Below are 14,061 nucleotides of genomic sequence, written 5' to 3' on the forward strand. Positions count from 1 at the left end.
TGTCTGTAGTGGAGGCAGGGAAAGCAGGTAAATTACGATATTTTTGTCTTTCGCTAATTTTGACGCAAGATTTGTGATTATAACATTTCTGGAAACGTCAGTGTAAATTAAAGTATTTCAACTTTTGCAAATGATCATCTTCTTTATGTTTCACATCAATATAACCAACAATTCTGTCATACATTCAACACATAAACAATCACATCATAATCAAGACTGGAAACAAAGGCTCAAACAGAGATTCAAATACAACGTCTACTTTGTGTTTATTCTGTGCACGGTGCTCTTTATTACGTCTTCCTGTGAAGGGAGGGTGAGGGATCACAGTTAAGAAAGAACATAGAAATGTTGGCTTGTTTGTTTCCAAAGAGAAAAAGGGAGTGCCATGATCGATAGGACAGCACAGTGAAACAACTACAACGTCAGCTGTACAGAATTCTTAAAAGGCATCATGTTTCAAAATTGACAAAATATAAAATACATGTGTCATATTAAATATTTGTCCAAACTGAATAGGCAGTGTGTAGTAAGAAGGAGGGGAACTATATGAATTATTTTCATATAAACACAGTTATGTTACAGCGTGCTTCCATAAGTCAATATGCCAAGATATACACTAACAAGGTAAAAGTAATAGTTTGATTATGATGGGTTACCGGCTACATTGGTTGTAAAAAAATATACAGTCCTGTTACAATGTTTCCAACATTGAGCTTCACATTTCTATTTAACATTTGACACTGATTCTCATAGTGAGTCGAATAGAACAACATATATAAGGAAGAAAAGTCTGTTTCAAGATTTTTAACAACCTCTCAGGAAGAAAAGAAAATATCCTCTCTGCCATCCACATTGATTTTTGTATGCAGATGATACATTATTTTACATCTCACATGCTTATCTCTTATCGCAATATCTCTGACTCTATTGAAAGACAATTATGTATGTTATATGTGTGCATTTTTACTGTTTTGTTCATGTACAAAGGTATCTGTTGAAAGACAGATCTTGCGGCTCTCTAAAATACTGACTAAACCCTCTCTCACTGGAAAATCTGACTGGCACCACAACATGTTTTTACATTGACACTTACATTTTGTTACCTAGTTTTAACCTTGAATATTTTTAATTTTCCCCAAAATCTTTTTTTACTATCCTCAATGGCTATTCTGATGACTGTATGAACTTCCTGAGTTAAATGTACTTTGATATCATACAGCACTGTGAGTTAGTGGATATCAGATTTAACTTGAGTGAGTAAAATCCACTATGGTCAAACATTTTTAGAGCAACATATGCAACAAAATAAAAAAGCCCTCTCTAACCATAGTGGCTGATGTATATCATGGGTTATTGAAGATGATGTTGAAGACTATGTTTTAGTCATAATTTTAAGCTGTTGAACATTCCTAACACAGACCAGGATCGGGGTTCCACAAACTCCTAAAATATGGAAATGAGTCTAATGTTTTCATAACTGAAAATAATTTCAATAAGCTGCAACTTGACTGGAATTATCCTTTCAAACTTGCTGTCTGTAACTGGTGTAATTAATGAGTGCAATTAAGCACATCAACCCTCCATAATGCACTGATGTGATAGATGCAATAATTGGAGTATTGCCTTAATGAGGTTTTAATTAAATAATAGGCGTTAAAGAGATGATTAGAAAGAGCGAGACGATCAAATCAAATTTTCAATGAGGGAAATATCATCCAGAGTGCTCGTCTCTTCACTTTTCAACGGCTTTTAACCAATCAAGCGGACGGTAAACTGTAATTACCCTCTGCCATGTTTGCATCCATTTGACTTCCCTCTCTGGATGACTGCACACTGCCCATTTGGTAGAAAAGTAGAAATGTGAAACATATGCAGAAATATGCTGATGTCATGCTCAGTAGAAATGACTAATAATTAATGTGGTGACTGAAATGCTATAAATACAAAACCACGACATTACATACAACTGCGTTGAGTAGATCTAAAACATAAACACAAAAAGAGAAGAAAGGCGGGAATAAATAAAGTAAAGGACATTTCAGTACTCTGTCTCCTCGGTCCTGATATACTGTAGACCCGCTCTAGTGACACAAGCACTACGACCACAACAAGAACAACTAAAACAATAAAAACGTGAAAAGACCACCCAACAAATCATCAACTTTAAATAAAGTGAAAGGAGGAATTGCCCCCGTGGTTTGATAAATTAATCATTTTTTTATTTTTACAGAAATTGAAAAAATATTTGTTCACATTGAGAGGGAAAATAAGATATTTACTGTACAGGAAATGACACCAAACTCAGGCCAACATTTACGAGGAACCCTTGAGTCCCAACGAGTACATTCCGAGAAAAATCCCCCATAATCCCTTTGTCGATGCTGTTGGGAACACTATGTTAAAAAACACTTGACCTCGAAGTTATTGATAAACAATTCTGATGGTAAGAAAAGCTGTAGAAAAATAAAGTACCAGTAATCTCAAGATTAAAAGACCAAATGCCCTTCAAAACTTTCCTCCAGACAAATTGGAGAGGATAGAATCCACGAATGTTGTACTTCATTTAATTTTTTCTCTTTTAAAAAAGTTCAAGTCCAGAGGTTGATTTTTAGTGGAACAAGATAGGATTGTGGGGAATACTGGGAGGTTCTTGGGGATATTCTGGCAACTCGGTCTCCTTCAAGCCACACTCATGGAGGTTAAAGTTCATAGTTCAAATAGGAAGCTGGTTCCCTCTGATGGGGTCTTGGGGTTCAGGTGGAAAGGCAGTGCAGTTGGGTGTGACGGCCAGTGGTGCAGCACTAAAATGGTGTGATGGAGACACAAGTAAGGGGGAGAAGGGGCAGCTGAGAGAACTGAGGTGTGGTTCAAGGAATGGCAGATGAAGAGAAATAGACATGGAGATAGGAAAGAAGAGAAAGACATTATCAGTGGGTTTCTCAGATCTCACCAGCAAAACAACATGTGCAGAAAGAAAGAAACAGCAACACACCCAAGGTGGGCAAGTCAGGTCAAAATAAAATGTTAAATATCAAGAGGAAATCGAGCAAGGTTTGTTGTTGAAATGGTATGATTAGATGTTCTGATAAAATTATACTGTAATAATATGTCAGATCAAGTCTGAAATTGTACAACTACAAATGATGATAATGATGGTTGCAGTGAAGTCTGAAATATAATCAGGTCCTTTTGTGACTCTCAAATACTAGCTGGGGTTTTGTAAAGTGCAAACAAATAAAAGCCATGAAAAAAACCGTGTACACTATAATTGTGTATACGGTACTTGAAAGAGGCCCTATTCTTCTTTTTGTGGATCTCCCTTCCCTATAGTGTGTTCTATATGTTTGTGTGTATGTCAATGGCCTGCAAAGGCTAACATCCCTGTGTTCCCTCCAGAGGGAGTTTCTCTTCCATCGCCTAGCGCTCTAACACATTGTACGTGATAGGCTAAGGGTAGGGACATCTCTAAGCGGTTGACCAATCACAACAGAGCAAGCCTGCTAACCAATCAAAGAAACTCACACTTGAAGGGATTTTAGCCTTTGCAGACCATTTACATGCGCCCAAACCTATTCAAAACACTACAGGAAAGGAAAAAACCCCAAAGCGATTTAAAGCTCACTTTCATTTTCAGCCTGCGTTTTGTTTTTTCCATTTGGGTCTAATCTCCTGCCAAAACGGTCAAAGCCTGAAGTTTGCATGTTAGGGGAAACATTCCTGCATGTAAAACAGTATACTGATCATGTGGAATGTAGAGGACTTTAGCTCAGATAGTGGTTCACTTGGGGGCAGGAGGGTCTCTGTGGATGTAAATATCTAAAGCTGTTTGAATGTGCCAGTAAAATAGAGAGCTGTCTCACAGTATAAATGCCCTGACACATCCCATACAGGAAGGAGTACGTTGCAAACACTGTTGTGCTCTACTAAGCTCCTCTGAGAAGAATAAAGAAGAGCCAATCAGCTGCCTCGGCTGTTTTTCTACTGTGTGCTCGACAGTTTTCCTACTTCTACTTTGGCAGATGTGCTCATCACCATGCCTTTTTGGCCTGTCAGACAGCACTGAGGGCTCTTGAACACGGCCCTAGCCTGGAATGGGGGGGGTTGTGTTTACATGCCAGCCTGTCAACAGACTAAACGGCACCCGACCCCAGCCTGGACCCTTTAAATCACATAAACAAGGTCATATGCCACATGGGCACCATTAATGTCAAACGTCATGCAGCCAGGGCACCTTGTTTAATCTTAAAACAACAAACTGTTACCACACAGATCTATTTAAAGAGTGGGGGTTCCTAAATGAGCGCTGCTGTTTTCAATGAATTTGCAAGTGTGTGTCTTCAGCTTGTGAAGCACAAAGACAGCAGCTCCTCACACACTCCCTGACGGGGCTGGCACTGAACTTCCACAACTCTGCCTTCAAGCTGCAGCTGGATCTCTATCAGTTCATTGAGATTTAAACATTAATGATACCCAGCAATCTGAATTTGATAGGTTGAACTATGAGAAAAACAAATATAACTGTACAATTATGACACAATAATCTTTAGCACTAAGCATCAGGACCAGCAGCTCATGGCAGAGTAGGCGATAGATGAAAATATTAAATGACATCTTATTAAGCTGATTCTGCTGGTATTACAGCCAAATGCCAATCAAAAGTTTTAAATAAACTTTGTGGATCATGTGAATCCTGTTTGCACTGTTATTTTTTATTTATTTTTTTATTTATTCTACTAAAATCATACAAAAACAAAAACGTATAATTCATACACACAAATGAACAAAATTAGTAGAAGCGGGAGGGCTGAAGCATAGCTTATGGGGAGTAGCCCTCCCGTGCATCATCATTAGCATCAATATAATAATGGCACTTATTTAGTCAAAAACGTATAGAAATTAAGGAGTACAAAAAAAATTAAGAAAACTAATGAAAACTGGAAATAAATAAATAAATAAAATAAAAGTTAGGGCAAGGAAAAAAAGTAAATGCATATATAAGCAATACTAGGAATATCACATACTTGTTAGCTGGAGTAATCTGCAAATATAATTGTTTTTACTTTAGTTTTGAATTGTTGATGACTAGTAATACTTGAGAGGTCTGGGTGAAGTCCATTCCACGTTCTAACTCCGATTATGGATCAGCTGTGATTTGATGGTTGTTCTACAGGGCTTGCTACACAACCAGTTAGGATGCCTGGTTGGGTATTTCCTGACTGTGGTTTGGAACTGCTTTTGAATGTTAGTAGGCATTTTGTTATGGTAAATGTTGTGCATAATCAGTACTGTTTTAAGCTTAACGATATCAACAAATTTGAATAGATTGAGTTTTTTAAATATGGGAGTTGTGTGTTCATATTTACCAACACCACAGACTATTCGTAATACTTTTTTTTTAGATGTTATTATTTTTTGTAGATTTGTTGCGTACGTTATTGGCTAAAGGCAGATATGATTGGGCTCTCACAGGTTGTTGGACCTTTGTCATTGGGAGGGACTCACATTTTATAATGGCTGGAACATTTGTAAAACGCTCAGGTAATCAGTTTGGGGCCGCATGAATTTAATCAGAATGGCGAACAATATCATGCAGAGGTTTTTTATTAGAAAATGTCATTTAGAAAAAAAATGTTTTGCACTGCTTGATCTATCTCTCATCTTTTCTATAGGACAAAAACACAACTCTTTAACATCCTAAAATCTACCCAATTACATTTAATATTTGTGAACATTTATAAAGCCTATTTAGTAGTAACGTTTTTATTATGGGCCCAATTGGAACATTTATCTTACTACTCCAATCAGTTGGTACTTGGTACTGGTGTTACAAGCCATTTGTTTGTGCCTTCTATATCAGATCAACTCTTGTAAAACCCAGACCAAAAAGAGACACCTCCATAAACTATATTTCTACGCCTCCTTTTAAAGACAAATGGAAATCAGGACAAGATCATTTGTACTATGTTTGTACCAATTTTTTGTATAATACTGTCCACATTATATACTATTTTCATTTAGTAAGGAAATATGATGTACGGATTATTTGCATTAGTAGAAAAGGATTTATAAGTGTCACCACTTCCATTCAAACCACAGAATGGATGCTAAAGGGTGGGTGTACTGCAGGTGGGTGGGTGGTTTGAACTCACCTTCCAAAGGATGAGTTTGTCTTACTCCGGGCTGATCTCTGTCTCCTGGTGAACTACCACTTTGGTAACAGACATGTCTGGGTGCTGCTCTTTAGCCTCTTTTATGGCCTGAGCCAGAGCCTGAGTGGTGATGAAGGACAGAACACAAAGTAGAAGATAAAAACACCATTAATGATTTACATTTCGACAATCTGATTAACTTGGACACAATTGCTTTATGAGGGAATTAAAGCCTTAATATAAATCCAGCTTCATATTTCAGCCATTGCAACACATAATTAAATGATCTGCTTTTGCAAGAGCTTTGAGGAAAACGGCATTATTACAACATAATTCATTGTGAACAGTGAGCGTAAACCAATAATCATCTTCTCTCATCAGTTCCTCACCTTGTCATGATCAATTTCAGTGTCTCCAGTGATGACTATTCTCTTCTCAATGCGAGTCTCAGAGATCCCTCCTTTCACCGTCTACAACAGACACATGACACAGGCGCTAATATAAGCGAGGAGAAACATACGAAAACTAAATTCCATTATTGTTAACCTGCCAAAATCTGCCAACAATTTTGTGTGCCACAAGGTATATTATCCTGGTAAAATAAAGGCTCTACATAGAAAGGAAGTGCAATATGCAACCACAACAGGAAGCAAGGTAGTGCTTTTGTTTTCCTCTGTAGTTATTGTGGGCTATCCCCAGTTAACAACGAGTATCAATTGAAGTTCTTAGTAAATATTATTTCGGGGAAAATGGTTTACTGTGCAGTGTTGCCCACTCTTTTCCAAAATAAAAGTAGCTAAATTAAGCTCCATTAGATGCTACACGTCTTTAAATGATGTAATATGCTTATTTGCCTATTGGTGAAATATAGCATAAGTGAATGGGTTGATTTTGCTGCAGCAAGGGAGTGCCTGCCAAGTAAAAGCAAGAGCGCATTCTGTTGGCAGAAAAGTGGACTGACTAACAAACCCTAACCCTAAGCAGGTTCTGAATAAGTCATCTTTGTTGTCTTTTGAAATATGAACACTAATAGCACTTTGAAGAGCTAGAGAGGGAAAAGTTGCCTTGGATATTCTCCAAAGTTGTAATTTTAGATATTAATCAACACATTTTTAATTACGTCATTTATATAATGCATATTGAAACATTTCTATGTTCATGTAGTGTCGACCGGTGGTAAAGGGGATACGAGCAAACCTCTTTATGGTAATGATATATTCTAGACCGGACACTATGGGCATCAATAATGAAGACTACATTTAATTCACTAACTCTTGCTTTGGTGGATGTAAACAAGAGGTACAATGTTGCCATGGGTTGAGTGTTACAGTGTTGGCAACAACTTGAGCCTACATTTGTTTACATTTTGGCAACATTGGTACCATTGAAATGATTCTGAATGAGCAGTTCATCTTTACATTGCACCTATGGATAAACATACTGGATTACTTCCATTTCAAGTGTTATGACTGTCAATTCATTTCTGACATTTTCTTTACTATGATTATTAAGAAGCTGTATTGACATACTACTTTGTGTTCATATTTGAGTGAGTTCCGAGGATGGAGTGAGCTTGGATGCGTGAGGTGTAAATGAGCATGAATGGCCTCAATGAGCTTCTACTGCTGCTGCACCAGTTAACTGTGTTGCCTTCTAATCTAGCAACGTTATGTTTGTACGGGACAGTTGCCAGTTTGCTGTGGATTCCTTGAGCAAGGCACTAAAACCCCCACTTGCTCCCTGGCGCTGGAACACTGGCTGCCTTTTCGCTCTTAAACTTCTCTTTTAGTGCATGTCTATAGTTACTGTATATGTGTGTCATTGTAAAATAACACCTGAGTGAACTGAAACTGAATTTTCCCTCTGGGATTGATGAGGTGATCTTTATCTTAATCATGTTCATGTGTCTGATGATGATGAAAAGATGTGGCGGGACAAATACAGTCACTCTCCAGCAGCTGCTTAACCCTCCTGTCGTGTTCAGGTCAAACAAATGTACTTATTTGATCCATCATAAATACTGTGTTTTACATTTGATTGCCTCAAGGCCTTATGATATCCTCCACAGTAAGCATTTGAATAACCAATTTCATTGAATATTGAGTGGTTTAGTCAACGTTTGGGTAACCCTAAATTATGTTTATCCATCAGATAGTAAACATGCAAAAATCATTAACCATGCTAATTTTGGAATACATTTTCAGCGTATTATTTGTATATTCACTGCAATTATTCATGTAAACCAGCAGTCTGATACATTCTGTAAAGCTTAAAGAGGTTTTAAATAACATTTGGTGATGACAAATGGTTTGTGTTAATCTAAGAGCAGTTAAAACAGACCGCTCAAATTTGACTGGAGAAACCAAAATAAGGGGGGAGAAGCGAACCCGACAGGAGGAGTTAGAGAGTCTGTTGTGAAGGGTCACTACTAGGGCTGCACGGTATTGAAAAAAACTGACATCACGATTTTTTCCCCCCCTGCGGTATATATTGTGGTTTTTTTTAACCTGTTAAACCCCAAAGTCCCGGCGGGTACTTTACTTTTTTTTTTCACGACAGTGTCTCAGGGGATCGTAATATTTAAGAACCTATTAATGTGTTATACCAGATTAACGGAAATAATCTCAGCTAACTGACGATACAAACCATGTTTACCAAAACAAAACACAAGTCTCATAAGAAGCATCTAAATGACCCCTGAGCGAAAAATGCTAACGCACTTTGGCACAGAACTCAAGATAAAAGTACCCTTATTATTACTTATCGTAGCTGCACATACAAGATATCCGATTAAAGCTGAGGTTCCACAGATTATTTAGGTATATAGTATCATCACTGAGTGATCTGAACTCGGACAGGGGAAGCAAACACAGACATCACAACACGTACCTTTACGTAGCTTCTAGAGGAGATGTCTCACCGTAGCTGTCAATCTGATCAAAATACGTGTTCAATGGCATTAAAACGAGAAAGAAAAAACGCGGCTGAATCGGTTAATCCATAGGTTTTTAACGTCTCTGTATAAAAAAATGATTTAATTTATAATCCATAATTCCATTTTTATGTAAATATCGCAGAGCAAAAGTTAGCTACTAATGGTAGCCACCAGAGTGGCTGCTGCTTCCGGTCTTGGCTATGCTGCAGTCTAACACACACACATGACCAAATAAGGAGTGAGAGTGACGCGTAGCCAAAACCAGAAGCTGCATACACTGTAAAACATACATAAAAATGGAATTATGGATTATAAACAATTGCTTCAAAGCCACAGATATCAACCTATGGATCAACCGATTCAGCCGCGTTTTTTCTTTCTCGTTTTAATGCCATTGAACACGTCTTTTGATCAGATTGACAGCTACGGTGAGACGATCTCCCGTAAAAGCTCCGTAAAAGGTACGTGTTGTGATGTCTGTGTTTGCTTCCCCTGTTGTGAGATCGGATCGCTTAGATACTATACTTAAATAATCTGTGGAGTCTCAGCTTTAATTGGATACATTGTATGTGCAGTTTCGATAAGTAATAAGGGTATCTTTATTTTGAATTCTGTGCTAAAGTGCGTTAGCATTTTTAAATGAATAAAACCGCATGTCCCTGCGGTGTGAATACCGCGCATGCGCATACCGCGTTTATCGCCATGACACGGTATATCGTTCAGCCCTAGTCACTACCACTGGCAAAAGTGATGAAGACGGGATGAGTAGGGTAGTGTATGATAGCAGGGTGTAAATGGCCGTATGAGCAGACCTTGGTGATCTGGGTTGTGGTGGTGGTGCTGACCGTCTCTGAGGTGATGGTCTGGGCACTCAGCAGCACTCCTGAGTCCCTCTCTGCCGGGCAGTCCACTGGCTGTGGGAGAGACACCTTCGAAGTGTTACACAAGACCTCAAATGAGTTAATTTGAACATACTCAAATATCAATGAATGTTATCTGTAATATTGTTAAATATGTTTTAATCCTAGTATGATGTTGAGCTGGTTACTTAAATTAGACTGTTTCGTTATGAATCAAAATCAAGCAGACATTAAATGGGTTTATCTATCAATATGTACTAAGGCATTTTGTATTTCAATTATATTGTTTCTAGGCTCTTTAATTAATTTAGGTTATGTACAATAGCTTTTGTTTAAAATACTTAAATGTTTAAAGAGCCTGTGACAGCATCCCAACAACTGTTGTGCAATGAAATATTTGGCTACTAGTCATCTCGAACCGTCAGCTTAAAAAAGAAGGTGCGATACCGTTCCGATAAATATCAATAATTTCGAACATCGCGGGGAAATTCCTTCGACTCACTTTGAAGTTTTGGGGGAAGCCGGAAGTGACGTCAATGCGGGAACGCTTCACTGTGCGGCGAGAGAGCCAAACACGGACAAAGTGTGTTGTCATGCGTAGAAATGGTGAATTACTGAGTTTAGGCACGTTAATAACGTTGTAATGAAGTTGACTACAGTATATTCATATTTGTCAGTGCTTTCATGTCAATTTGGCGAACATAAACATAAATGATCGTGGTGAAGATGATGATTAAATTAGGATTAAAAATCGGTAGTGAGAGCTGCTGAATTTCCTCCCGTAGGATGTGATATAAAAACAAATCGATTATTTTTGTAGTTGTAAACTCAAATGGATGAAACTACATTTATTAGTGCTTTCATGTCAATTCGGCGAACATATGATACATTAAATGATCGTGAGGATGATGATTACAAATCGTTTGTTTGAGCCGGTCTGCATTTCCTGATGAGAAAACAAACCGATGCTTTTTGTAGTTGTAGTACACCAACATGGATTAAACGTGTGTTTTTTTTACCACAATGTTGGGGAAATTAATGGATAAAATGCACGGATTATTATTATTATTATTCCCACTCCGATCGGGACACCAGGTCCACCGTTTCTCCGCAGCGAGGCTCCCCCCGTTGACAGTTTACGTGGGCTGGGTGCAGTGGCGGACTGGCCATCGGGACGAATCCCGATGGGCCGGTACCGAAGTGGGCCGGTCGGGTATAAGTCACTAGCACATCCCCCATAGGCGGCGCGTGAGGCTCAGGTTTGGGAAGGCGAAATAACTTGTTTTACCTGACGCTGCCCGCCTCCTATAGAAAAGAGATCAACTCAGTGACCAATCAGAGCTCCGTGTGCGGAGTTTAAATCTCTCAAGTCATATTACAGGATAAAGGAAATACAGTTTAAACTGCCGTATGCAGAGAAGACGCCGACGTGTCGCACTTATCATTCATATTACATCATCAATCAGATCATCGATCATATATTATCATAATATATCATATATTTCTTTATCTGAGTCAACTTCTCCAGCCGTGCAACACTTACAGTGTCACATACTGTATGCAGAAGTATTATTTTAAGCAACACATTATGTTGACGAAACACTTGAGTCAAATGTAATTAAAGTCAGATCCACTCGTGTCTTAGATGGGGCAGTGATATCATAAAACTATACGCTTTCGAACACTCGGTAGGCCTAGTTATTTTTTAACCAGTTGTTCTGTATTCTCCTTGCAGGTGCAACTCTGTGGCTTGTATCCTGGATTATATGTTTAAGTCATGGATGTTTAAAGTTAATATTTGTCTAATATTAGTTTACTTTTCATTAATTAAGTATGACGCTGCGCTGTCAGTACACTTGTCCCTGTTTGTGATTGGTCAAATGTAGCTAACCCCGCCCCTTTCACATGAACGCGCTCTCAGCTGGAGAGAGAAACCCTGGCTTGATTTACCGAGTTGATAACCAGCGTCGTAGGACCGCTTAGTGAGATCTCGTTTGTTAGTTTGTTTGTTACTCAAACATATCCAGGGTATGTTGAACTGGCTTCGTAGTACAGGGCACAGGTGGCTAGCAGCGCTAAGGTCAAAGACACAGACATTATACATTATATTTGTATTTTACCAGGATGCAGTGACACAAATATTTGGGACTGCTTAGCCTTCCCTAGCCTACAGCACCCGCCGCCCCTGACATCCCCCAATCCCCCCGTTGACAATTTACTAGCGGTACCGAAGTGGGCCTGTCGAGAGTCCCGGGATGATTTTTAGTCCCAGTCCACCACTGGCTACATGACCGTATGATCGCCCATATTGACGCACCTAATTCCTAAACTTCTAACAGATACAACATAAACCGATCCTTCAGCCTCATATGAGCTCTCAGACACGTTCAAAATGAAACTGTCATCGCTGTCTGAGCTTGCTGCTGTGTGCGCCATCGTGCGTTTACATGCAGATGCTGGGATCCTGAACGGTGCAGCTGGAGCGCTGTGCCCGCAATGACGTCACACATCATTTGGCGGGACTTGAAGAATCCCCGAGCAGATCCAGAAAATGGTCAACATTGAAGGGCAGATTAATGGTTATCAAAGTACAAATATCCAAAATCAGTTCAGTAACGGTTTTCAAGGGGACAATATTTACTCAAATTGATGGGTTTGGATGATGGGGGAAACTCGTGTCACAGGCTCTTTAAGATGTTTTGTTTTGTGTCAGAAATTAAAAACATTATAAAAAAAAAAAAAGGTACAGTATATCAGTATCACCAAAAAAGCAAAAAAGGATGTCAGACACTCAGGTTTCAATAGAAAATACAAATGGCTGCATTTATTTTGCACTATTACTGAATTATCTCTCAATCACCCATTCATACTTACACACTGGCAGCGAGCTGCCATGCAAGGGTTCCGAGTCCTGCTCAAAGACACTGTGACATGTGGACAGGATGGGCAGGGGATCGAACCACCAAACCCTGAGGTCAGTGGATGACTCCCCAATAGAGTGGTGCAGGAATGAGTCCTTAAACCCCGTAAATGACTTGGGACCTTATTTTAGTCATCTAACTACAAACACGTTCAAATTTTTTTAGAGACTAGGGTAAAATAAACGAGTTGAGTTGTTTACTCATTGCTTTTTTTCAAGAGAGAATATGCTACGCTGACTTCAGGGTTGGCCTACAAATATATGTATTAACTGCATCACGCTATACCAGAGGTGGGAGTAAGTCCTACATGACTGATTTTAAATGCCATTTTCTTAATGTCTTTCGTTTTTTGTAAAGCACTTTGAATTGCCTTGTGTTGAAAGGTGCTATATAAATAAACTTGCCTTGCCTTGCCAAGTCATGAGCAAGTCTCAAGTCTTGACCTACAAGTATCAAGCAAGTCCCAAGTCACTGTGGTGAGAGTCTAGCAAGTCAAGTCAAGTCATTGCTCAGGTCAAGCAAGTCAAGTCATACCAAAGTCTGATGAATAAGCCAAGTTTCTGCATTTAAATCAGTTAAAAGACAGTGGTTATGAAAATGGATTCAACCCACACTATGATCTTCATTACATACAGTTAATAATTTGAAATCTAATTTAGACCGATGACGATCATATTAGATTCATATTAACCCCAGAACTGCAGACAATAAGCTAGGACTCAAAAAGTCTGTTCAAAAAGGCAGAATTCCAGGTAAGGAAATCATATATGGCATTTGCCATTACACATATTTTATTTAAATTGCTGTTAACACTAGAACCGCCAACAGCGTCAGCACCTACAGAGATAGCATTTTCAAATCAATTAATTTGTTCCTCTTCATCATTTCCTTGTAAACTAAGTAGGACGATTTAAAACTCACTTAATTTGATTAATTTAGAAATAGCTTCAGTTTATCATCACAAAGTTCAGATTCATTTTACAATAAATCAAGGAATGATGCACTTTTAGTAGTTTGTTTGAAACATTTAAACAAACTACTAAAAGTAGATTAACTAAATTATTCAAAAGTTTACAGTAACTTCTGATAATAACACAGGGGAAATAAACGAGGCATCTCTCTCTCTCTCTCTCTCGCATCTCTCTCTCGTCTCTCTCACTCTCTCTCTCCTCTCTCTCTCCTCTCTCTCTCTCTCT

At 38.6% G+C, this 14,061-nt stretch overlaps 1 protein-coding gene across 16 annotated transcripts in view; it reads right to left on the reverse strand.

Moving 5' to 3' along the window:
- Positions 1–247: 247 nt before the first annotated feature.
- epb41a (erythrocyte membrane protein band 4.1a) overlaps positions 248–14,061 on the reverse strand; it is a 118,602-nt gene continuing 104,788 nt past the window's right edge. For 10 of the 16 annotated variants that reach the window (XM_034202191.1, XM_034202184.1, XM_034202182.1 and 7 more), the window contains 4 exons: positions 9,897–10,013; positions 6,539–6,619; positions 6,150–6,269; positions 248–2,855 (listed from right to left, as the gene is read on the reverse strand). In XM_034202191.1, the coding sequence (XP_034058082.1) occupies positions 6,171–6,269; positions 6,539–6,619; positions 9,897–10,013 (297 nt within the window). In that variant the 3' untranslated portion in view covers positions 248–2,855; positions 6,150–6,170. The remainder of the gene's footprint in view (positions 2,856–6,149; positions 6,270–6,538; positions 6,620–9,896; positions 10,014–14,061) is intronic. The other 6 variants (XM_034202192.1, XM_034202196.1, XM_034202183.1 and 3 more) reach the window with 4 other exon arrangements.

The sequence above is a fragment of the Gymnodraco acuticeps genome, unplaced genomic scaffold (assembly GCF_902827175.1).
Source record: "Gymnodraco acuticeps unplaced genomic scaffold, fGymAcu1.1, whole genome shotgun sequence".
Lineage (NCBI taxonomy): Eukaryota > Metazoa > Chordata > Actinopteri > Perciformes > Bathydraconidae > Gymnodraco > Gymnodraco acuticeps.